The sequence below is a fragment of the Andrographis paniculata genome, unplaced genomic scaffold, assembly GCF_009805555.1.
Source record: "Andrographis paniculata isolate CXL003 unplaced genomic scaffold, ASM980555v1 Contig66END, whole genome shotgun sequence".
In the NCBI taxonomy this organism is placed as follows: domain Eukaryota; kingdom Viridiplantae; phylum Streptophyta; class Magnoliopsida; order Lamiales; family Acanthaceae; genus Andrographis; species Andrographis paniculata.
The window spans coordinates 4,816,347-4,842,694 of record NW_026137602.1 but is presented as its reverse complement, the minus strand read 5'-3'; the positions used below and the strand labels follow the sequence as shown (position 1 = coordinate 4,842,694).

Here is a 26,348-nt window from a genome sequence, read left to right as displayed (position 1 = left end):
TCCATTTAAAGACTTCACAACTTAATAAATTTCAAATATGTTTGATGTAGCTTACCAAACCCTTTTGAATAATTTTTTTTTTTTTTTATAGCACGAGAATTCGCAGTAGTACATTAATATAGGAAAAAATCTTATGAACAAGTTTCTTTCCGTGGTACCTAATAATATTTATTACTTAATTAGCTCGGCCATTGGCAATACAATTAGAAGAGAAATCATATATTTTCACTCATCTTACATTCCATTGCACCTATAAGAAGAGCAGTTACAAAGTATACATACATGGATGCCCACACACCTGTATCATCGTGTTTGCTTAAGACCTATTCTATTCGAAACAGTTAGTCGCCGGAGCAGACCTCGCAGCAGAGAGACATGCATTCGAAGCACGCGAGAGCAGTGCAGAGCTGAGTGAGAGCGATAGCGCACTGGTCGTTCAGCCGGTTACAACACTGAATGAAACACATGCAGCATACGTTATCTGCCATCCTGCCGCAGAAATCTGTTGCAGCTTTGAATATCTTTTCTGATGTTTCATAGAGCTTGGGTTCAGCTTCATCGGGAGGTACATTTTCAGCCGTGGCCGCTCTGTTGCCAAAGCCAATGCCTAGGCTCCGCAGATATGTAATCTTAGGCTCTTTGAAGCTTAAGTTGCGCACTTTTGTGTCGCCAGCCTTCTGCAACTACAAATTTATAGTTGATTGACCAAGAGAATGTGTCGAGCAATGGTAAACAAGATAAATATATGTAAAGCATCAAGTTTCTTTACTGCCATCATTTCACCAAGTTTTGACACCGTAGACAGCAATTCTACAAGGTATGTATTGGCAATGATATTGATCAAAGATAAGAAGCAAAATCTGTGTAAGGGATGAGAAAGCATACCTCTTGTTCTGTTTTCGACTTGGGATTCGCCTTGCCTCTTCCGGTCTCGATTAGGGTGAAACTGGTATACTCACAAGGCACCCCAGTGAGTAAGCTCAATTTTGTAGTCTACAAGAACAAATGCAAGCAGACCATCAGAGAAAAAAAAGATTTGGTGTTATTTCAATCCTCCATGTATATGCATGAGCTCTCTATCGATTATGCATTCTAGAAACTTGTAACAGACTAATGTCTAAGAGCTCGCATAACCCACCTTTTCCTCAAATTCTTTGCTCCCGGAATACCAAGCTTTGGCTGTGAGTGCATTTATTTGACTCCTAGCAAATACCTGATATTGAAAACAACATCAGTGGTCTATGGAAGTAGTTCTGCGCGTATTGTTTCCACTTTCAGAAGTCACCACTAAGAAAAAGGGAAGGCATCTAGAACTGAGTTGCATTAGAAGCTCAAAAGCACGACAGCGAATTTTAAATTTCCCATGGATCTTTAAAATGTAGCTCATTGGCGGTGTTGCTTCTTACTTTGTCAAGAGGAATGTCCTTTGCATCTTGCACTTTAACATTAATCTGAAAATCGGTAGCATCAGCTAAGGTACCATAAACTTTAGCACTCTCAGGAAAATTTCCATGATATCTTCCTGATATGAACAATGGACATCCTGAGGACAAGTCTGGTAGATGAGATGGATAAATCTGCATCGAAGAGAGCATGTTAGACAAGAAATATTCTCATTAACCAAAAGCATATAATGAGAAAAATAAGAGATAATAAAAGTGTCTTTGTGATAGGGTTGAATTCAAACTAGGTGAATGTCATGCCATACCTCGAGGGAATCAAGATCACTCAAGGCATCAAGGGATATATCAGCAAGAATTATTGATGTTGCATAACCGACTAGCCTTTCCATCCGCATGGAGACCGTATCTGGTGAAGCGAACATCAGCATTGAAATATGGAGAAGAAATAAATAATTTTCTAGTCTGAAGGAGTTTACGATCGAGTGACACTTAATACATTAATCCATATTGTTGCTAAATACTTACAAACAGTGATCATAAATAAATAATAACCAGCAGCTTATGAAATGTCTTTACATGTTCAATGTGTATAGTACTTCACATTGCCTTGTCTTGAAAACATGGACATCAAGGTCTATGACTGAGTTTTTATATAGGACATTTAAGATAATTAGCATTTTTATATAGGACATTTAAGATAATTAGCAGAAAGGATTCAAGAGGTGCATAATTCGTGTATTGAGTGGTATAATTAGTTATCACTCAAAAGCTCCATTGAATACTTTGAATGCACTTCAATCAGAAAAGGATATGGTATTATTCATCAAGAAGATACAAGCATAATTCAGATGGCAGAAGTACAGTGTTGAGACCAACCAATGTCAAAGGCAGCATCGTAGTAGCCCCTTCCCATTTGTGCAAGCATTTGCAAGAAATAGTGATTGCAGTATGAACCTGATTACATAAAGAAGACGTGATGCCCATGCCCAAAACCAAATGCACTTAACAATAGAAGGGAAAGAAAGATATGAAAACAGATGAAATATCTCACCTATGCCAAACGTGCAGATCCGTGGAGTAGTCAAGCACCCCTTCATGAGATGATCTCTCATTGAATCAAATATATCCTTTTCATCTTCAACAGCTCCATCAGTGACGAGAAAAATGAGGGGAAGTGATTTCCCCCTTTTTGAGAACATGCTGATGGCCTAAACAAGAAGATTATAGAGAAACATTGAATCTGACTGCAGATAGCTATAAAATATATAGGTAATAAATTCCCTCTTTTTGTGCATTAGTTCATAATTAAATGATAGTAGCTTCCAAAAATTTTGAGGCCAGCCTAGCCCTAAATGCTTTTCAGTTGCTCTAAACAATTTCAGAAAGGCATTCTACACAGCTGATAATAATAAGTTGACATATCTCAGAAAAGGGTTCAATGAAACAAAGTACATAAGTCTAGCAATACTACAGCAGCACATTATTAGTGGCCCAGTCCTGGAAAACAGTATCTCTGTTGCAGATGATGCAATTACTTAAGCCTCGTGTATCCATTCATACACAGGTCACAGCAGTATATGCTAAAAACATAATAATGTAACAAGAATTTCAGGGATCAATATATTGGTTCTGACAAACCTGGTTCAGAGGAGCTGCAATATTTGTGCCACCTTCAGCTATAAAATTATTTTCAATCCATTCAGAAGCTCTTTTTATCATTTCATTTGTTGCTGGTTCCAAAGATGGTGAAAATGATAAAGAACTTCCATTGAAAGCAACAATATTGAAAGCATCGCCTGGGCTAAGCTTCAAGAGAGCCACTAATAGAGCTCTTTTAACACTCTCAAGTGGTTTCCCTTGCATGCTTGCACTTATGTCAACCAAAAACACCACTTCCTTTCTGAAAACCTGAAAATCGCCAAATGACATGAGACATAGCCGGTCAGAGAAACCAAAATATACATATCAACTAGACATTGCTACATGAGCAAACTTCTTCACTAAGTTTACTAGGAAATCTGTTGTAGGATCTCCAGAGAAAAAAATTCTAGCACCTAAATGGTATCTTGTTCCAGAAACAACATTCAGAACCTACCAATGCATCCCGACAGGAAACACTGGAAAGAGTTCTAAACAATTGAATTAAAAATTTTAAGCAAACAAGAAGTTGAATTTAACTTTACAGGACAAGAACAAAAAGATATCTATGCCAGGGCCTGTTGGATATCAGAGCTAGTAAATAGTAGAAAGAAAAGAACTAACAGACCTCATTATTTTTTCTTTTCCCTGGGTATAGATAAAAGCAAAACATCTCTCGTTGATCATGATCTTGCAGAGATGGACTCTGCAACAATATACCACCAACAATTCCGCTTGACGAAATCTGAAGAGTTCAGCAGCAAGCATGCACTATTAGTTACAGTAAAGTAAATGCAATATCAAACCAGGTCCCAGCTCTTAATGATTGAAACAAGAAGATTTATGATACAGGGACATGTTCTGTAGTGCGACAATGAGAGAGACTGTGACTAGAGGAGTATGAAGCACCATAGTTCTTACGCTGTATGAAAAGATGAAGTCATTGGTGGACCAATATGAAATGTCTTTCTCATAACAAAATCTTGTTTTTACGGCTTCCGGACCTACTCTCTATCACAAAATGATAAAGGTCAAAGAAAACTAAAATAAAAATAAATTCATAGACCACTTTCCATGAAGTGCAGTTAACTGTATCTTAAATACCTTTAGAGGATGATTAGTACTTTGGCACAAGATTTCAGTTCCACCTCCAGAGTTCACATTCACTAAAATCTTCTCTTTTTTGTCTAAGTTCTTTATCATAGGAATGGTATAAGAAGGAAATGTGAAAGGCAGGTTGAGGCTAAATTGTTCATCTTGATATAATAATTTCTGGGTCCAGCTGACTTTTATTGATAGCACAGTCCCACCTTCTACTACCTATAAAATAAAATAAATGCAACATCATGAACACAACATACTGCCAGATAAAAAGGATAGATAAGCTTGGGTAACAAAATATTTACTTGAGGAATTTTCAGAGTGTATATATGGCCTTTAATCAGGAATCCATCTTTACTGCTGGAAACTTTTTCTTCATCTTCAGTATCTGCCAGCGAAGTCAATTTTGTATGGTATGACTTCAAAGGGCTTTCAACTTCTACACCTAGAACTGAACCCTGTTAGCCAAATAATGCTCAATGACAAGTAAAAAACACAAAAGGAAAAATTCAGAAAGTTTTTCCGCATGTTCAACTAAAATGATGTAGTACGCAACCACAAACATAAAGCAAGCATGTTAAGATAATCTCATTCACGACAGTAAATTAACCCGTTCAATACTCAGTTATGCTAGCATTATTCAAGCATAAAGTAGTGGTCAGAAATGAGTTTTGATTTGCGGATATGCAATTCTCTAATTTTATTGTCCCCGCTGATAAACTAATGGATCCAGCTTGCATTTACATCCTCATATAAAAAATAATAAAAGACTAGCAAAACTGACAGAGACCTACAAAACACATTTAAACAAGATTTCCCCATTTCTGTGAATTGCAGTTATTTGGCACGTAACTACTTAGCAGAATATGATATATAACCACACTACAAATCAGCCAAATTTCTCTAAGCATTCTAAAAGCAAACTATGCGAAGACCATCTTTCTATCAAAGCCAGCTGTATGAAGTGACTCTACATTAAAACGGAATGACATATGTTAACCTGTATGCCAAATTTAGTTCTAATGACATTTGATGCAGTATTTCTCACTTACGAATAATGTATATTAAATTTCCTGTTCTTGAATTTAGTTTGTTGCATAGTGCATGCTTGACTCTACCCAATCTTTCAAAGATTTACTTCCCAACATGAAGCCGTCTTTCAGATCATAGAAATTAACCAAGTTATCAACTTTATTTACCTGAACATATCTGTTATCATCAAATAACCATATGAATTCACATAATGGCTAATCAACAAACCATCCTTAACTCCTTCACTATCTTGTGGCCAAAAGAAAACACACTATGGAATGCTATTGCTAACTAATCAAAGAATGGCAAAGAAGCCTTCACGACAGTTCATTTTCAAACATATATTAATCTAGAAATCTCAAACAACTCCAAAAGTTGAGGTTTTTGGTTGTTCAGATTCATCCAAAATCATTATTCAATTCAGTGACGACACAAGCTTATAAAATATTCCGCGCATTACTGACCTGTTCACCTATGGGCACAGCAATGCGGCAGTAACAACTCTTACTCGCGGCAACACAGTGTACTCTCCACGCGCCGCTCACGGTAACGAACGCCGTGTCCAAATAGCAATCGACCTCCATCGACACGCCATGCATATGCAGCGGAATCAACACCGGCGGTTCGCACCTTCCGTGGACATACGGCTGGTAGCTCGGCACATCAGGATTATCCACCACCGATGGCTCAGTTATCTCGGCGTACGCCATCACCGCCGTGGGAAGATAATTCTCCTCCTCCTCCGCCTTCATCTCCTCCACACACGGCGGCGCCGAAACAACTGGCATCGCATCCTTGCCGTAGTAGATTCGCTTGGAGAGCTTGAGCCCGAGTGCGACCGCCTTGGAGAACTCCGCTGCCATTTTCGCGCGATGGATTACAGAATCGAATCAAGTGACAGAATGTGGGAGGAAGGTTTCGATCACAGAGAAACTGCAAACGACAACACTAGTAATAAACAACGCCGAATAACGCCGTCCGTCCGTCCGTTTTGTTTTGACAGGTTCTGATGAATCGTTGCAACATAAAACGGAACGGAGCTATAACGGCGACTCCTACATTCATTTCTAGTTACCCTAAATATACTTTAATTGCACTTTGCCCCAGCTTTATCACGTATTTGCAAACCCTAAACTACAATTTTATTATTCATTTATAATTAATTATTGAAAGCTGCAGCAGCAATCCAATAATTGACCTTTTACAAGTGTGAAATGAAATTAAAAATGTGAGGCTTTGTTTTTGTCCTTTATTCAAATTAATCATTAAATTCACAAAATTTATTTATGATTGAATTGAATTTTTTAATTCAAACCTAATTATTTTTTAATGGCATAGAAATATGAACAAGGTTATTACTTGCGTGTCATTAGTGGTGTTGGGGAGGCAGTAAAGTAAAGTTAAGCATGGATGCTTAACTCAACTTAGTGGGTGTACTCATCATTGTCTGCCACAGCTTAAATTTAATTTAATTTTATTTTTTTAATGATGGTAAATGGGTTATTTTAGAATGACGAGATCGGAGCCCCAAACCCAATTGACCTATTCAATATCAATAATCAATAATAAAGCAACTAAAATAATGAATGTTGGGTTGGTAATATTTAAGATGTTGGAATTGCTACCCAGTAAATATTCATTTAGTTAACTAGATATATTTTTTTAAAAATTAATTTAATATTTAGATAAAGACGTGGGAACAAGAATGCAATGAATTTGCGAACAAAACGTGATTGTAGAGCACAAATATATATATATATATATTATTGTCGTTAAGTTCAGAATCAAAGGCGTCATTAATGAAAGCGGGTCCATGGTCCATGGTCCAGACCAACTCTGAGCTGTATGTAATGAATTGTGGTCATGATGGTCATTCAAGTTTGCTCCATTGGATTATTTTCGATTTTGTTTGTTCCATAAATTGCACATCATCTTCCTATCCCATTTGGAAAAAATGAAGAAGGGCTGTGACAACATTAAATAATCAATCAAAGAAGCCCCCAATAATTGAATTGAAGGCAGAGGCTGTGACCACTTGCATTGTTCTTGAAATTGACTATTGCATGGCGACATATGCAAATAAAAATAATCAAAAAGTGACACGTGCCTAGAGGATATGGCTCGTTTGGGAAATTTTTAACTATGGATTGGGTCCCAATAAAATTGATTTTGTTAGTGACATGTTGGGGTAGGGGACTGAGACTGACTCACTTTTTGTAATTGTTTGGGTTGGGCGTTACTTGTTTGTCAGATACAACAATATTTTGTTACATCCTTTTACATATGAACTTGTTTATTGATTTTTGGTGTGTTATATATTGTTTGGTCGATTTCATTCACTTTCGTGCTGGCCTATATTTGGCACTGAGAGGATATTTTCATAATTTGTGGCCAATGATTAGACTATGATAATTTCATTTCCAAAAAAAATAAATAAAACAAGTGATTGAAGCAATTGGGCCACGAAATTAAAGTGTAAGGGGTTCAGCCCAAAAAGGATATTATTTTGTGGTTGGGCTAAATAGTGGGCCAAAAATGGGCCGGTCCGGAAATATAATTAACAATGGCCGTGGCAGTATATATATGTATGTATGTATGTATGTATAGAGAGGTTGAAAAGTGGTTTTCGTACGGACGCGGGACACGCGGTGGAGGGAGCGGCCAATTCTGACCAGGTAGGCTTGGCGGCGACGATGAAGTCCACCGTGCGGCGATCGAGTGATGATTCCTCGCAATTATTGGATGGAATTGCCAAGTCTATGCTGATCGGAATAAAATATTGGAGCCTTTGCTTACAATTTTGATGAAATGGCGTTTGCGCGGGTCGTTTTCGTGTTGATGGCAAAGCCTGCTTCAGTTTTCTCCGCAGAGTCAATTCAACGGCAGATTGTCTCCCCGAGACGTGTTTGAATCGCGTTTGATGATTAGCTCGATTGTCTTCCCCAGGAAATTCCTCGAATTTCTCGCGAATTCGCATCAGGAATTCGAAGTCGTCGTTGATTATCTAGGGTTTTAATTGCGTTCATTCCTAGGGATTTGATGTTGAGAACAATAGTCGCGACATTCCAGACGGTGATGGGATCGTCGTTGTCGCAGCAATCGGCGGTCGACACTGTCTCCCAGTGGCGGTCGCGGCCGCCGCGGGATTTGATCTTCTACGCCGGCCGGATTGAGATAAGCCGGTACTTTCAAGCCGTCGACATCCTCCAGCAATCGCCTAGTTCCAGAGCAACCGACGAGCTGTTAGCCACGGCCATGTCTCGGCTGAAAGGCGAGTTCGACACAGTTCTGAGGCGACACACCGATTACCACGCCGGACAGGCTTCCACCACGGAATGGAGCTCCGTCGCCGACAGCACAGCCAACGTATTCCGGTACGAAGACTACACGCTTCCTGAGGCACCGACGGATTACGAGATCGCATATCTGAGAAACATAGCTGCGAGAATGAGTTCCAGTGGTCGAATTGGGGAATGCGTTAGGGTTTACATGAGTGCTCGAGGATCCTATCTCGAAGCTCAGCTGAAGAAGCTCAAATTCAAGGAGCTAACCACAGCTGCCAATCGAAACAGATACGAGTGGGACGAGCTGAAGGTGAAGATGGAGCTATGGATTCAGCTTTCGAAGATTTGCATCAAGAAATTGTTCCACAGGGAGAAGCATATTTGCGACCAAATCTTCGATGGCATTGGGGAAGACAACTCTGCAAAAGACGATTGCTTTGTAGGAACTGTCAACGAATTTGCTCGAGACCTCTTCGGATTTGTCGAAACCATGAGTATGAGCAAGCATAGCTACGACAAAATGGAGACCATCCTCACGTTATACAGCACATTCTTGTCCATATTTCCGGACACCAATGCCCTTTTCCATTCGACGCCGGGGAATGGGATTAGAGTTTCATGTGCAGAGACATTGTCGAGGATTAAATCCGAGGTTGTGGGAATGCTGTATGAGTTTGAATACGAGGTGCTTCATGAGAAATCCGATGTCCGGGGTGAAGGAGGAGGCGTCGATCGGCTGACAGAGTATGCCGTGGAGCAGATGAACTTTGTTGTCCGAAACAGGACACTGCTGACAGCATTGTTCAATGCTGCGCCGTCTTTGGATTTTGGCGACACGATCATTCCTCAAGGGAGTTTAGGGGATGTAAGCAATCTCACGTTTATCCAGCAGCATTTGATACTGATCCTCGTCGTTTTACAGAGGAATCTCAAGGCCAAGTCGGAGACATTCAAGGATCCATTGTCGGGGCCTCTGTTTTTAATGAACAATGTTCATTACATTGTCCGGAGGATCGAGGCATCCCAAGAGCTGCAAGAAATGGTCGGCGCTGCGTACATGAATAAGCTTCGGGGGAACCTGAAATCCGCAACGGATACTTACCAGCAAATGATAAGCAGCAATTTCTTGAAATGTTTCGAGGAGGATGAGCTCTATACCAGCCGGTGCTGTTTCAGGCCGCTGCTGTCGAAAACAGTTTTCAGAAAGAAGCTGATGGCGTTCAACAGCGCATACGAGAAGCCGGAGTCACTGGGGACGATACCCGATCCGCAGCTGAGGGAGAGCATCTGCAAGTCGATGTGCTCGGAGTTGGTCCCGGAGTACAAGAAGTTCGTCGGGAGGTTTTCGAGTGATCCGGAAATGGCTCTCATTCTGAAAGAGGAAGTTAGATACTCTGCTGAGGATTTTACAACTTTGATCTTGAGGAAGATGTTTGCAGATGCAGAAGCTGAAGCTGTTGAATGAATTCGAATTCGATCAAAGATCACACAAAGGTATAGAGAGATCACAGGTATTGTTGAATTTGTTTTGTACGTACAGTAAAAAATTTAAATTTAATTTGCAAAAATTTACCACGAACTCGACAATTTTCGGGACAATATATGTATGTATATATATATATATATATGTGTGTGTGTGTCTAGTTTTTCTCTAGGGATAATAAACCACAACACCAAAGTTAAATATGTTCATGAATATAATTAATTATATTACACGAAATGGGAAATGACAAGAGGGATTTTTTTTTATTTTTTTTTTTTTCATTTTTTCATTTGTGGTTACAACATCGTCATTCGTCTGCATTAATGGCTGCACAAAATTTTTAATAATCAAGAAAATGACTTTTTCCTCCACGTTTAAAAACCCCAACTGTGTAATTAATTAATTTATTCATTCACCAAAATATTCCAGTTTGGCAAACCTAGCTAACTATATATATATATATATATATATAAAATGCTTTGTTCCATGTAATTTGAGTGATTAAAAAAATTATAAAATTTATAATTTAAAATATAATTAAAATATATAATCATATTTTTAAAAATAAAAAAAAATAAATAAAGAGAGAATAGAAATAAATGATAAGGGGCAGAGAACGTAGCTGGTTACAGGCCCTAATACTATTGATTAATTAGGGTTGGGGGTTTGTGTGTTTGTGTATATATATAAAAGCAAAGTCAAAGATGATTGAGTTTGAATTCAGACAAGAATTTTCCAATATATATATATATATAATTGTATTACTTACTATTTAAACTAAACAGATAGCTGAGAAGTTGATAGGAAGTTGCATAGGCAATTGCAAGAAAACTTGAAGACCCTACCAAATGTCTCTTGAGATTATCGTAAAAGGGACATTTGTGTTTGTTTCCAATAAGATTAATATTCATTGGTTGCCTATGATTAATGGTTATTTTGTAATCTTCTTCTTCTTCACACACCAATCATCAGACCACTAAATTTATCTGTTTTCTTCTTCTATTAATTCCATTATATTGTTGTTACTTAATTATTGACTAATATCAATCTGATTTTATTCACATACATTTTTATGGGTATTTAATTTAGGCTTTGTGTAGAACTAGTGGATATAAAGGATAAACTATTTCACTAATTTAAAAGTATAGTAGTATCTTAATTTCATTGTGATTGAAATTAAGATACAAACAAGACCCAAGTTTAGAATGAATGTAAAAATAAATAAATAATTGTTGGATGAAGAAGAAATTAATTAGACACATCATGTGAATTAAGCATGCAATGGAAGAAGACAAAGCCTTTCCATCCATCCATCCATCCATTTTGTTTTCTTTCACTCATGCTTATTATAAATTATAACTATGATCCAAAATACTTGTAATATATAAATTATGCAACGTGGCTATGCCAAGAACACACATGCTTGCAACCAAAACATGGCCGTGCTAAATACTCACTCCCTCCCTCCGTCCAAGCTAAAAGTATACAATTACTTTTGGTACGGAGATTAACGAATAATAGTATTTTAATTATAGTGGGTATGTAGAAGTAGTAAAATGACATTTTTGCCCTTACTTTTTGGTATAAAAGTAATGATGTGATGTAAAATAGGGGTATTTGTAGAAAAAATGGGGTATTTAATGAAATGGTAACTTTGTAATTGGACGTCCCAATATGTATACTTTCTGACTGGACGGAGGGAGTATATACTTATTTATTATTTTTATTTATCAATAATATGTAAAATTATGTCAATTTAATAAGATACGGGTTATAAAAAAAAAATTAGTAAAAAAAAGTATACAAAATAGTACTCTCAACGTCCCGCAAAATACGAAGTCTTTTGTTAGGGACACGATATTTTAGGCAGTGTAGGTTATTAAGTTGTTAATAATAAGTTAAAATAATATTTTATTATTTTTTTTTTATATGTGTAGTGTTGTTGGTATTTTAAATATTTTTAGAATTATATCTCAATAAAAATATATGCAGCATATCATGTTGTTAATACAAATGAATAAATATCATTAGCATAAATTAGTTTTATAAAAAATTAGGAGTTTTAAATGTAGATAAAAATATTTGTTAATTAAGGAGAGAAATAAAAATAAAGGAGTTTTGAGTGGGTCTTACGTGTAAAATGTTAGAAGTTTAATTAAATTGATTTATATTTGTTAAGTATGTTTAATATTGATAAATTTATCAAAAATAGAAAGAGGTCATCTTTTGTAGATGTACCAAAAAAAAATGAGGTCATCTGTGGAGGGAGGAATGATGCATATTTTTAGTAAAATGATAAAAGGGAAATATTTTTGAACATCAGTAAAAAAAATGAAAATAAGTTTAAATAACGAAAGACTTATAATTTTTCTTTATAACAAATTTTTCTTAAGTACTTTTTAATTTATATTCTTCGATATTATATTTATTTAAAAATATATAATAATTATTTACATGCTCAATTCATTCAAAATTTTTCTTACCTATTAACTCAATAATGTACTTTCCAAAATGTTTATATTTTATATGTCAATATAATTATTTTTCATATAGCATTTAATAATTATTTCATCTAAACTAAAACATAATATTAAAAAACACACTCTGATTGTGCTAGGCAATATTGTTTGGTGTTTTATGCTATAATGTTTAATTTTCAAAATGAAAATTTAAATTTAATAGTTTAGTATAAATCGGTATTAGATGCAATATTATTTATGAAAAAAAATTATTGTAAATGCCAAAATAAATTCATAAACACAAACAGATGCCCCAACAACATTACCAAATACTCTTCCGTTCCAAAAGAATTGTCTTGTTTTTCCATTTTCGAACAATTATCTTATTTCTTTATTTAATAACCTTGGTTTCACTTTACAACCAAATTATTCCTACTTTTTCAAACTACCCATAGTTATTACTCTAACCTACTTTTTAAAATCGTTGGGCATTCTAGTATTTTGCATTGTACTTTATACCAACTTTCAATTAAATAGTATTATTCTTTAATTCTTGTGTCAACTCTCAACAAGATATCTCCGTACAGAGGGAGTATATTTTAAACATGATATTATATTTATTTAAAGGTCTTTATTTCCCTTTCAAAAAACGATAAGTATAATAATACTTTATTTGTGTGTGTTTGTTTACTATTTGATTTTTTTTAAAAAAAAAAAAAAAAATTGTATATTCAATATTTATTTTTTATGAAAAATATTAAATCACTGATTTACTTTTAAAATAATATAATTAAAAATAATAATAATTTGTTTGTGTGTTTGTTTACTATTTGATTTTTTTAAAAAAAAAAAAATTGTATATTCAATATTTATTTTTTATGAAAAATATTAAATCACTGATTTACTTTTAAAATAATATAATTAAAAATAATAATAATTTGTTTAAAATAAGGGTATACGAACCTAATATCATTCATAAGTTTCATACTAGTTTACATACCTTTAAATAATTAAATTTTCACTATATAAGATTTATGGTCAAAACACACACAATATTTTATGGTGAAAAGACAAGAAAGCCCCTATGAAAATAGCAGTAAACTACAAAAGAAAGAAAGGAACAAAAACACCTCCATTTCCATTTCCATTTCCATTTCATTTGCTATGTTATGAAATCATTACACATTTCCAAATTAATTATTGTGTGTATCCAATAATTGAAGAAGAAAATCAAACACGACTTCCAATTAATTAATTAATTAATTAAACAGCATCATTACATAACATTAACAAATAAATTACTACTAAATATGTGTAGTAATTTAACTAAGACGACTGCTTTCACATGTCATCTCCAAGACAAATTCCATTGGTCCACGTGGAAGGTTCCCATTCGTCGCTAAGAAATATTCTTCCAAAAAAAAATTGAAAATACAAATTTGTAAATGTATTCAGACACCTCTCTGCCCAGATAATGCTGCGCTGGCAAATCCACTCAGATAAGGCCACCATATTTTCTCACTGTAGAAGATGATGACGTGTCCCCCACCCCTACCCCCACCCGGCCCCCAATTATTGAACTCTCTTTCCAAACAACGCACTTTCCTTTTCTTTCCAATTCAGCTCTATATATACACTCTGAGGTCTGTTAAATTTCACCTCTCTCACCCTCTCTCTCTCTAAAATCCCAAGAAAGGGCGAACAAGAATTTTGTGGGGGGACGTCCTCAAGAGCCAATTCAATTCGACTTTTTTTGGGTTCAACACCATTGATTGCTCGATATATACGATACCCAGTACCCTCAAGATTCGAGTTTTAGATCTTGCTCTGAAATATATCATGTCTTTAATGGAGGACAAGTTCTTCATCCCTGAGGAAGAAGAAGGCGAGTGGGAAAAGGAAAGATAGAAGGTATCCCCCCCCAAAAAAAGGCAATCAGTTGCTGTGTCGTGAAGCTTAAACGGAATATTCCTCCTCGAATAATTCTGTTTCACAAGTCAAGATCGTGCTTTTACGTCTACCCAGCTTCGATTCCGCCATTACCAATACATAAACATGCCGACGGGTGCTGTAATAAGCGAATCCATGGTGATAACTCCCTCCGGGCCGGGCTCGGGCCAAACCGATGTCGACTTCGCGAAATGCGATTGCTGTGGGCTGACGGAGGAATGCACCCCTTCTTACATCGAAACCATTCGCCAGAGGTAATAATAATAATTTCAATTAACTGAGGAATTTATTACTAACATAAAAGAAATTAAAATTGTGTATTTTTTGCTGCAGATATGGCGGGAAATGGATCTGCGGGCTCTGTGCAGAGGCGGTGAAGGAGGAGATGCTGAGGTGTCAGAAGCTGATAAGCCCCGACGAGGCGATAGCCCGCCATTTGAGCTTCTGCAATCAATTCCGGCCGTCGGATGAAAGTAAGGATATTAATAATCCGACGGTGGATTTGATCCGGGCGATGAGGCGTGTCCTGAGGAGGAGTTTGGAGAGCCCCAAGTCGTCTATGAGGATGAGGATGATGAGGTCGATGCCGAGTAGCCCAACAAACTCCAAGAACAGATCAGGTGAACTCATTAGCACTGTCGTCTTGGCTCGATCGGAGAGCTGTATGCCCACCTTCACATCTGCAGAAGAAGAAGAAGGAACCACCATTCTGTGACAGACAGACAGATTAGTACAAAGTAAGTAAGTAGTTCTCTAAACTTAGACAAGAATCACCAAGAATGAATCAGGGATGAATGGAATTGAATTGAATGAATCAAAGGTAGATGGATGGAAAGTCTTCACTAGTCTATGTAATATATATGTATATGTATATGTATGTATATTTGATCAGCAATTGTAAAACTGGCAGGAATGGATAATAATCATTTGATGGAATGACAAGAATAAAGGGTTATTGTTTGTTGTGCTGATTTTTGTTTTCACATTTGTGATCTCAAGTTGGGATCTTTTTCTTTTCTTGAATTTCTTTCTTTTTTGATGGGGTAGCTGCTGCTGCTCATTTATTGATCAAATGATCTTTCACCTAACAGGCATGTGATCCATGAGGGTATTAATATCCTCTCTTTTAAGAGCCATTTTATTGATGATGAAGACAAGACAGCCACTTTCTCCATTGTTGTTCATCTCCAATCTTATGAGCATTTTGATTTTGGGGATGGAGCTGTCAAGGGGTAGAGTAGAGGTTGCTCAAAAGTCACAATAAATAAAAAACAAACCAAGTCTATGGTTTGGTCACCATTTGTTATTTGCTTCTTAACTTATTTATTCAGAAAGACTGCAAGAAAAATGACAAAAATGGTGGTGCCATTATCTCCGGGGGGAAAAAAAAAAAAAGAAAAAAGTACATGTTGCAAGAACCAATCATCATAGATTAATGCCAGATGCCAATACAGACAGTGGAGTACAAGTAATAATAATAATAATAATGGTGTGTGCATTATTGTAATATTTTGTTAAACTACTTTTCTAGAACTTTAGGTGAAATATTATAAGCCAATTTTTATGATAATGACGTTTGGTTTTATCAAATAAAAATCCCTTTCATCCCTAATCCCCCTCCCCCCTCCCACATGCCAACTTGCCAAACCCTAATTCCCTCCTTTAATTAATATTGGTAAAAATCTGAGTGATTTTCTGTACACTGTTAAACAAAGAAACTACTTTGATCTTTAAAAGTTACCTTTTTCATATGCACAACAAGATCACATAAGGTTTTGCACTAAAGCAATATACAGTACACAAGAAATTTCTCTCCTGCAAGAATCATTCATGCATGCAATGTTATCCCCGAAGATCAAGAATCTTACACCAGCTGCCTAATGAAATCAATTAAGCCCAGCCATAGGAAAGAAACCAGTAGCCGATCCCAGCCGAAAACACAGAAATACCAGATATATGGCGATGAGGCCTGCCCCGAGCATCTTGCTGGGACGCATATGATTTCGGGGCAAAACCACCAATGCCCAAGTGAGTCCTGTCATGAGAAATGCTAGTGTGTAATACAAGCTTACATCTCGTGGGACTGTAAAAGAACCAGATTTCTCAGACCAGGCCCTAAGCAGCATCGAGACACCCAATCCGATGACTGTGTTGAACATGGGACCTGCATAGCATCCAGACATGGCAATCTGCACACCATCCCCGCCATTCATTGCCAATGCAACATTTGAAACCAAGTCTCCCATTGAGTTTCCCCAAGCCAACACCGTCAGCCCGAGGATTGAAGGGTTGACACCAATAATCAAACCAAATGCAACAAGCAGAGCCACGAGCTCGTTAGCTATCATGTAGAACCAAACAATGCTCATCAAAAACCCTCCTAAAACCCAAGGGAGCAAGAATTTGTTAGGAGGGTGCTCAGGCCTAGTGTGCTTGTATGCAAGAATACAGAGCATGCAACCAACTGAAACACCAACTAGATATGCAATTATCCGGCTCTGAGAACTGATATCGTTTTGAGTATTCCATAGAAATGCAAGAAGAATTGGTGCACATAAGGCACAGCCAACAGCATATACCTTAGACCAGTTCTCTTCGTCTACTAAGGGAATAGTGAGTCGCCTTGGAACTGTTAACGGCAAGTGCATGAGAGAACATAGCTTTGAAAATGAAAACAATGGCCGATGTGCTTCCGTATCTTCCTCATTCCATCCCCACAGATTCTTGTCTCCGTCATTGATCAGTGTCGCTTGGTTGGAGTATATTGCCACATTAGTAGCCCACATCCACTGCGGCAACGAAGCATGTGACTGCGCATTACTCTCGGTTTCAACCTCAAGCAATGAGCTAAACATGGGCTCATCCTCTTGATTTCCCATGGAAAACAGACTTCCTGCAACTGGAAGCAATGGAGTAAAGGCATCCAATTTCAGCCTTTGGGTATGGGTCCTCAACAGTTCATTAGCAGCAACGACAAAGGCATACACTACATAAATCGATACAAAAGCAGTAGCAGCCCACACAGTCACTTTACCAACAAACAAGATCAATGAAAGGGCCATAAGTGTAAAGATGAAAAACAAAATATCCCTTACAAAACACTTGTTATCAATCCGGACGTCCTGTTGCGCAACACAAAGTGAAACAGCCCCGACAACGATGCAAGTAACAAAAACTGCTCCTCCGAGCACACTGTTGAGCCCAACCTCCCCGGCTCCAGTCCCTACAAAAGCCGCAATACTAGCAAATACATCAGGAGCACCATTCCCAAGAGGAAGCAGAGTGACTCCAGCAACAGTTGGAGAGAGCTTCAACAGACTCGAAAGCTTCTCCAAAGAAATACAGAAATAATCGGCAGCCGTATTGCCTAATAGATAGAACAATGCAGCAAGCCAGACACCCAATACCAAAAAAGTCCATCCACTCTCATGGCAGTCACAATAGTAGAACTTAAGGTATTCCAAAAATCCTTGTGATTTACACTGAGGGCGTGCTTTCAAGAGCTCACAGCTACTATCGTATCCCTTGTGATCATGCAACCCCGAACAAAGTATAGAGTCTTCCACATCCATAGAATTAGAATCGGATGAATTTAGATTAATTGAAGACTGAGAGCTAAGCTCCATTATTTCCCTTCTAATACCTGAAAACCCCTTATCTAAGCTCGGTTTAGGGATCGATGACCGAAACCCTAAAATTCGATCCGATACCGATACGGAATTCCCATGGTTGTAATACAGGAGAAGGAGAAGTAAAATTAGAGTACACAATCCATTAAAAATCTCTCGAATTCGACCATGTCCTTTACCTTGAACTAAATTAAGTTGCCTTCCATTCCCGTCCCTCATGCCAGTAGCGAAACGCGGACCGAGCCCTAAGAGCACTAACAATGGCTCTTGCCTCAATTGAGCCCTTGCCGCCGATGTGTCAACCGAAGCCAGCGTGTCGATTGATGTTTTCCACTATGGGCGTAAAATTATTTTACAGTGGCTTTCTGAAAAAACCCTTCGTCAATTCCCTCATCACCAAACTTCATTCCAATTCCCTCATCAGCAAACCTTCTCCCGCAAACCCTAGGATGGTGGAGGCAGGCCGGCAGTCGCTATGCTTAGAGAAGAAGAGGAAGGAGGACGTCGGCGGTGATGAAATTGGATTGGGGAAGAAGAGGAAGGAGAGCGTCGGCAATCGGATTTGGAGAAGAAAATAAAAAAGAAAAGCGTCGGCGGCGATGAAATTGGATTCGGGGAAGAAGAGGAAGGAGAACAACTGGATTTGGGGTTGGGGTTGGGGTTGGAGATCGACGCCTATTCCCTCACCGCGGTGGGAATTTTAGTTTGTTGTTTTTTTTTTTTTTTTTTTAAAAAAAGAACCCTAATTTGAATTATTTATTTTAATATATAAATTATTTGATAAAAATAATAATTTGGATGAAGATGTGTTATTTCCTATTTCTACTTAGAACAAAAAATATATATATTTTTTAGTTCTTAATTTAATTTGTGTTTAATACTTAAACTATCCTGCAAAATTGATTCACTTTTCAGTTTTTTTTTGTTCTCTAGCCAAATTAGTTTTATTTTCTAATAAATTAATAATTAATCAATTAATAATTTAATAGAATATAATTTTATATTTTATTTGGTCATACATTTTATAATTAATTTAAAGTTTGATATAATAAAATTTTATTTTTAATATGATATAAATAAGTATTATTGATATGATATTTTTATATATTAAATTATTTTTTAATATAATATAAAAAATAAAAATATATTCCCCGGCCCGCGTGGGTGTAAGACAGAAATTAAGCTAGAAATTGTAGGAGGCAAAAACAAAATAATACTCCCCGCAACCACCTCACCTATCGCACATCATCAAATTTCTCATATCTTAGCTTATGTCATTTTTTTTTCTTTTTCAAAGATTAGATCTTTAATTTTATTTTATAACTTCTTAAATTTTAATTAAAGTCATAATAATTAAATTTAAAACGAAAGAATATAATCAAAAAAAAAAAATTAAAACTAACTATCATTATACCAAAATCAATAAATACTGATTTTAAAATAAAATAAAGTTTCATTAATTTTAACTCTAATTAAAGTATATTAATTATATTCCGACAAAATTAACCATAGTTGTTGAGATATATATAAATGTATTTAACGTAATACCTAATTTGGACCGAACATAACTGTATACAATCAATCCACATAGAAGTATCAATCAAAAAACGGTTGTGTTGCAATTAACAGGAACATGGATGCAAACATGGCGATATCCACAATCACATACGGTCGTGTTTGTTAAAATCAATATAATTTTTTGTAACAAGTATAAAATCACAATCGTATTATCACCAAATACGGATATGTTTGCCGAAACACCGTTGTGGTTAGTTGAAAAGGCCTATTCTTAGACCATATCTTACACATGATCGGGCAGGGGTATACATGGCCGCGCTGGGAAAGAAAATAGAGCAGGTTAAACACTTGTTTTCAAATATTATCGTGTTACATTGATACATGATCGTATTTGGTTGTTTAAACACGTTCAAAATTATACCACATTTAAACACGTTGTTTCGATGTTGTACATGACTATATTTTGCAATGTTTTTGTAAAAGATCATTCATCTCCGAATATGTCTTTTAGTTTTTATGCTTATTTTTCCTCACTTTTGAGTACAATGAAACTTAGTTTTTGCACCTACATTGCAAGAATTTTTTTATTTTATTTTATTTATTTATTTATTTATTTTTTTACTCTCTTTAGGTGATTTAACAAAAAAAAAATTTCACAACATTAAGGGGCATTTGGTATAAAGAATAAAATTACAGAGAAATGAGAGTAGAGAATTAAATTTAAGAGAAAATTAATTGAGTAGAAAATGAGAATTAATTATCTTGTTTGATAAAATAGAGAATTCAATTGAGAAATGTAAAAAAAAAAATTGAATGGATCGGATAAAAATGAATGATTAATTTGACAAAAGAGAGTTTTAGCAAATGAGAATTTATGAACAAATATTTTTGGTAATTTTTTTAATTATAAATTATATACAATATTTTGTAAAAATCATATTTTAGTATATTTTTTTAAAAATCATAAAAATTAAATATTTGAATAATGAATTAAATGTAATTTTTATAAAATTGAAATAATATAATTTTAAAAATTATAAAAATCAAATAGTACAAAAAAATAAAAAATAAAAAATATATAATGCAACGTGATTTCTCTCCATTTATCTGGATACAAGAGAGAAATAAAAACAGATAAATAAAAATGATTTATTTCTCAAGGTCGATTTTTCTACCAATATTTCTATTCATCTGCTGTCAATTCCCTGTACCAAACACTCCCTAAAGGGTTAGACATAGAAACTATGGAGTGACACGTAAAGTATGATCCTTCGATAAGTACAATTTTTCTTTTGCCAATTTGATAATTTTTAGTTAAGAAAAAATGAATAAATTTGAAAAAGTTACTTAGAACCACGTCATTGTTATGACGAACTTTCTATTAAGGTGTTTTATTTAATATTTTGTATTAGAATTTATATTTTATTTCTTAAAAAAATAATAAAACAAAAGTTGCATACTTTTTAATGTTTATGATTTTATTATTATTATTTGTTATTGAGAATTGTAAAAATATTATTAAAATATTTAATTGTATTATTTTATAAGAAAAATAAAGTACTATGCATATTTAAAAAAAAAAAAAAAAAAAAAGAGATTCAATTTGACGAAGGAAGAGAATGTTATTAAAAACTGTTATTAAGATTTTGTGAGAATAAATAAATCCATAACTGATGTTGGCATGATAATTAAAGAATAATAATATTTAATTGAAAGTAAATATAAGGTAGAATGTAAAAAACTAACAAGTGTTTTAAGGATTTTAAAAAATAGGTTAAAATAATAATTATGGATAATTTAGAAAAGTATGAATAATTTTGTTATAAAGTGGGAATTACGGTTGAAATAGGACAATTATTTTGGGACGGACGAAAATGAAAAAAACACAAGACAACTCTTTTGGGATAGAGAGTGTATATCATATTTATCACTATCAATAACTAAATTTTATTTTTCGTATTTACTTTTTAGAATAATTTTATATAAAATATTATTAAAATAAAAATTTTTATAGTCACATTATATTTTTTTGTTAATTATATTTAGATTAATAAAATTAAAGTTTTTTTACATTATTACCGTTTTATTGATGATACAATATTTTTTAAAAGAAATTCATTTCAAAATATAAAATATTCAGCAGAAAAAAAAATTTATTTTTATTTTTCTTTTAATATATCATTAAATACAAATAAGTAAAACAACAATCTATTATAAATATTATATAAATTAATCAAATTAATTAATCATCTAATACAATATTTCTTAAACTTCGTACCAAAAGAAAATAGACCAATAATGTGGAAAGGAGGGAATAATAAAATTTTGCTTTGAAATTTACTCTCTAATTGATATTAAAAGATGCTTTTATAGATTCCGTCATGTTATTGATTATAGTAAAATTGTGTATTTTATAATAATAATATTTCTTCCGTCCTATAATTAGATATTTATTTGCTTTTTGTACGTAGTTTTAGAAATATTAGTATTATATTGAGATGTAGTAGAAATAAAATAGAAATGATTAAAATAACCTTATTAGTATGTGTGATATAAAGGTAATGACATGTTTGTAATATATTGTAAATTGTAAGGGTATTTGTAATGTTAGGTAGATAGTACATTTATTAAAAAAAAAATTGATACTTTATTATAGAACGCATTAAAATGAAAAATGGATACTTTGTTATGGGACGGAGGGAGTAATATATTTATAATTAATTTTTTATATATAGTATCAATTTTTTTATAAAAATAAAAATAATATTAATATAAATAAAGAATTATTAGTAAACAATTATATTGGAAATGAACAATACTATATTATTTTTTAATTATATTTTAATTTTTATAATTTTTTATTATATAATCATATTTAATTTAAATTATTTTATTATTTAATACATTGATATTTTTATAATTTATTTTTAAAATTAAAATATAATTTAATTATTTAATAAATTTATTATTTTAATTATTTTTATATTGTAGCAATATATTTAATTACTTATATAGTTATATATATTATTATTACATAATAAGTCAATAATTAATATATTTAAATAAAATTAAAATTAAAATTAATTATATTAATAGAATATTTTTATATGTTTTTATTATTGACCAATATAATACTAATATTAAAAAATTTATGTATACATATTAAAAGAATGACGTTTACCAATAAAAATAAAATATAATAAGACTTCATTTAAATATAATTTGTTAGAATTTTTTGGATTTTTTTAATAAAAAATAGGAAAAAAAAAATCAATTTTAGTCTCAATATAAAAAAAAACTCATCAATTTTAGTCTCGTTATAAACCATTTCAATCAATTTTGGTCTCATTAAAAATAATTTCAGTCAATTTTGCTCTTACCATTAAAAAACTAATGGAAATTGCTGACGTGGACGTAACGGAGTTGACGTGGCATATGACTTGGAAATTATACGGCCATGTTATCACACGACCATGTATATTTCAGTGCACAATTATACATGACTATGTTGTTACACGGCCATGTATAATTGTACATGGCCGTGTAAATTTCTATTTTGATATAAAATTTTATTTTTTTTATATTTTTTTAAAAAAAATATTTTGAATTTAAAAAAATTGATGCAACTAAAATAATAATAATAATAATAATATAATTAAAATATATCGATTTTAATTCAAATATAAAAATTTATACGGTAGGATATATTCTTTTGAAATATTTTTCATTAAAAAATTTCCTCTTAAAACATCAAATTACACAAATATATTTTTTTTGTTACATATTATATTAAAAAATTATTTTCCTCCACCTGCTCCTGCCACCTTGCCAGGAATCTCTGCAGTTGACATTTTAGCATACGAGCGACAACTGGCGATGAGTAAGACGGCCGGGGTTCATCCTCTCATGCATCCACAGGGACAGCATGCTCTGAAGGGAATGCCTCCTACTGCTAGCCAAGCAATATACGATGGCGGTTTCCAGCAGCAGCTTATGTACTACCAGTAGTGAAGGTTTATTCACAATTGGTGGTCAGCCAGGCAAGCCTTCCCTTGAAGGTCTGGTCGAGTTTCTTCACTTAAGTTTTTTTTCTTTAGGGATGGTTTCCCTACTACCTGTATGCTTTCAGTATGTAAGTACGTACTTGTATGCCATATGCCGTGTACCAAAGTCATGTCGATCTTTTACTTACTGCACAGACAGAGAGAGTTATGAGTGGCTTGTTTGAGTTATTAATACATATCATATTCAGCACTGTCTGTTGAGATCTCATGCTTTTATTAATGGATTATTGTTTGTAGTCATGTCTCAAAGCCGGCAGCATTGGGTTTGGGATTAATTTGCTCTTGTATTTTTATATATTCTTTTTCAATCTTCTATACAACTTCTTTTCATAGAGAAGTGATTACAATTTTATGGGAACAAATAAATTTACACTCTAATTTATTTCTGATTGATTTTTGACATATTCTAATTGTTATGATTTTTTTTCCAACCAACCCCCCCCCCCCCTCAAGGGAAGCGACGGATCTTTCGATGCTTAACTTGTGAAGAACCCTTGTGAAACTTTTGGAATCTACTGCTTTGGTAAGGATGTCAGCCAGTTGATCTTCTGATCGCACAAAAGGTAGCGTCATGAAGTGTCAGTCAACCTCAACATGTCTGGTTCTGTCATGCTGTACTGGATTTTCCGATATACTAATTGCAGCCTTGTTGTCACAGAAAATACGGCATATCTGTAAGTCCACTTTTAATTCCTCTGAACTCAGCTTCTGCACTCGAGAGAGACACAACCCTTTGTGTCTTACTTATCCATGAGACAAGATTCCCTCCAACGAGTGTAAAATATCCGGGGGTTGACCTCTTGTCTATTGGATTTCCCGCTCAGTCTGCATCTGTATAAGCTTGGATCTCAGGTTTTCGGTCTTTTTGAACAATAACCCGTAGTCGTACTAAGGCAAATGAAATTAAAAGAAAATTCAAACTTGAACTATGAAATTGTTAAAATTATTTATAGAATAAAATTTGACTAATTATATATATATATATATGTATATTATGTGCTGCTTTTAAAAGAAAATATTGAAATTTTCATTAAAAAAAATCAATTTAAATATAAAAATATAGCTCAAAAATCTTTAGTATATCTCTATACAGTTTAATGTATATATTTCTAAAATAATATTATTAATTCATTTATAATAATAAAAAAAAAAGTTCTACTAAACTGATTGACTCTGCTTAAACAACATTTTTGTGAGAAATAAAAAAATTCATTTTACATTGTAAATTGGTTTTATTTATAAATTACATTGTAAATTGATTTTATTTGATCCAAAATTAAATTTATAAATTTAATTTTTTAATTTCCATTAACTGAAATTAAACTTAACAAACTATGTTTTAAGCATATAATAATAAATTTAAAAATATTTTTGTTTATTATAGTGAAGGTAATCAAATATATTTAATATTTATATAAATTATAAATATATAATTAATTTATACGTAAAATACAAATATCAAAATTATTTTATATATTTTTACTAACAAATAAAAACTATATATTTTTTAATTTACTATAAATTATTTTAAAACAACTAAAGAAAGAAAGAAAGAATACACCCAGTTTGATCCTCAATCGCTAATTCCTCTCTCCCCCTCTCCCTCTCCCTCTCCCTCTCTCAACGGATACACCCACTTTCTATCCCTTCCCAAGTCTCTCCGGCCATGGCTGCGCCACCACTCCTCCTCCTCCTCCTCTGCCTACTCGCAGCCATCTTCAATAATCAATTCAATCTCTCGCGCTCTGCCCTGTTCAAGTTCAAGAATCAAGATTGTGGAACTGCCCTGTTCACTCCCTCTCCCTCTCCCTCTCCCTCTCCCTCTCTCAACGGATACACCCACTTTCTGTCCCTTCCCAAGTCTCTCCGGCCATGGCTGCGCCACCACTCCTCCTCCTCCTCTGCCTACTCGCAGCCATCTTCAATAATCAATTCAATCTCTCGCCATGGTAGGCTGCCCTGTTCAAGTTCAAGAATCAAGATTGCGGAACTTCCCTGTTCAAGTTCAAGAATCAAGATCGTGGAAGAGGAGAGGATGATGGTAAGATGATTTCTTCCTTACTCTCTTTTTTATTCGATCAAGAATTTCAATTCTTGATAATGCCCTAAGCCCTCAGGAATTCATTTACACACAGCGGTCCAAAAATAAAATAATAATGATGAAATGAAAAAGAAAAAGAAATTATTAGAGCATACATACGGTTGTTGGTTAATTTCTTAAGAAATTATTAAGTATTATTATTCTTGATATATTATTTATTGTTCATTATGTTTTGATTGAGTGTCGAGAGGCTATTAGATGCAAAAGACATATTTCTTTCTCGATTAATTACTCGATTCGATCCACTTCAAGGAAAACAAAATACTAGCTAAGATTTATGGAAATTTTGTAAGCATGACTTGGTTGAGGGGTTCCAACTTCCAATAATAACACAACTATTGGTAACATTTTGTTGTTTTGTGACTTGTATGCATTAATTTTATTTCTAAATTTTATACTAACTTGTTTTTTAAATGTTTTCTATTGTAGGTAAAGCATATAGGAGACGAGAGGATCCGCGCAAATCATTCGAACTCCATTTCAAACCCAAGGTAAGTGATTTTTATTTTATTTTATTGTTTCCTATGCATACATACGTACTAATATTTATATTAAATCTTTTTAGATGGTTACGAGAGAAAATGGCCGGATGATCGGACGACCGATCCCATAATAGGGAGTATCTCCTACTTTTTCTTTTAATTTACGCTTTCCATTTATTTTATTTTCTTGCATATCCCGGGACT

General features: G+C 34.0%; 5 protein-coding genes across 6 annotated transcripts; 3 read left to right on the top strand and 2 right to left on the bottom strand.

Moving 5' to 3' along the window:
- Window positions 1-155: 155 nt before the first annotated feature.
- On the bottom strand, window positions 156-6,216 carry LOC127263058 (uncharacterized). 2 transcript variants are annotated; one of them, XM_051291993.1, is made up of 13 exons: window positions 5,639-6,216; window positions 4,448-4,600; window positions 4,146-4,361; window positions 3,963-4,052; window positions 3,670-3,786; window positions 3,042-3,311; window positions 2,455-2,611; window positions 2,280-2,357; window positions 1,709-1,809; window positions 1,407-1,577; window positions 1,139-1,213; window positions 886-993; window positions 156-677 (listed from the first exon to the last, which is right to left on the bottom strand). In XM_051291993.1, the coding sequence occupies exons 1-13, from the start codon at window positions 6,035-6,037 to the stop codon at window positions 342-344; spliced, it is 2,271 nt and encodes a 756-aa protein (XP_051147950.1). In that variant the 5' UTR covers window positions 6,038-6,216; the 3' UTR covers window positions 156-341. The 2 variants fall into 2 exon arrangements, with proteins under 2 accessions (XP_051147950.1, XP_051147949.1); XM_051291992.1 differs by having other exon boundaries at window positions 156-683; window positions 5,639-6,214.
- A 1,558-nt stretch (window positions 6,217-7,774) lies between these two features.
- On the top strand, window positions 7,775-10,206 carry LOC127263038 (exocyst complex component EXO70A1-like). Its single transcript, XM_051291962.1, has one exon. The coding sequence runs from the start codon at window positions 8,214-8,216 to the stop codon at window positions 9,921-9,923; it is 1,710 nt and encodes a 569-aa protein (XP_051147919.1). The 5' UTR covers window positions 7,775-8,213; the 3' UTR covers window positions 9,924-10,206.
- A 3,843-nt stretch (window positions 10,207-14,049) lies between these two features.
- Window positions 14,050-15,310, top strand: LOC127262931 (uncharacterized). Its single transcript, XM_051291798.1, has 2 exons — window positions 14,050-14,604; window positions 14,684-15,310. Exons 1-2 carry the CDS (start codon window positions 14,456-14,458, stop codon window positions 15,063-15,065), a joined length of 531 nt encoding a protein of 176 aa, XP_051147755.1. The 5' UTR covers window positions 14,050-14,455; the 3' UTR covers window positions 15,066-15,310.
- Window positions 15,311-15,979: 669 nt separating this feature from the next.
- LOC127262930 (cation/calcium exchanger 4-like) lies at window positions 15,980-18,690 on the bottom strand. The gene has a single exon (XM_051291797.1). It carries the CDS (start codon window positions 18,196-18,198, stop codon window positions 16,237-16,239), a length of 1,962 nt encoding a protein of 653 aa, XP_051147754.1. The 5' UTR covers window positions 18,199-18,690; the 3' UTR covers window positions 15,980-16,236.
- Window positions 18,691-25,200: 6,510 nt separating this feature from the next.
- LOC127262924 (uncharacterized) lies at window positions 25,201-26,344 on the top strand. Its single transcript, XM_051291796.1, has 3 exons — window positions 25,201-25,602; window positions 26,092-26,153; window positions 26,228-26,344. Exons 1-3 carry the CDS (start codon window positions 25,228-25,230, stop codon window positions 26,253-26,255), a joined length of 465 nt encoding a protein of 154 aa, XP_051147753.1. The 5' UTR covers window positions 25,201-25,227; the 3' UTR covers window positions 26,256-26,344.
- Window positions 26,345-26,348: the final 4 nt, after the last annotated feature.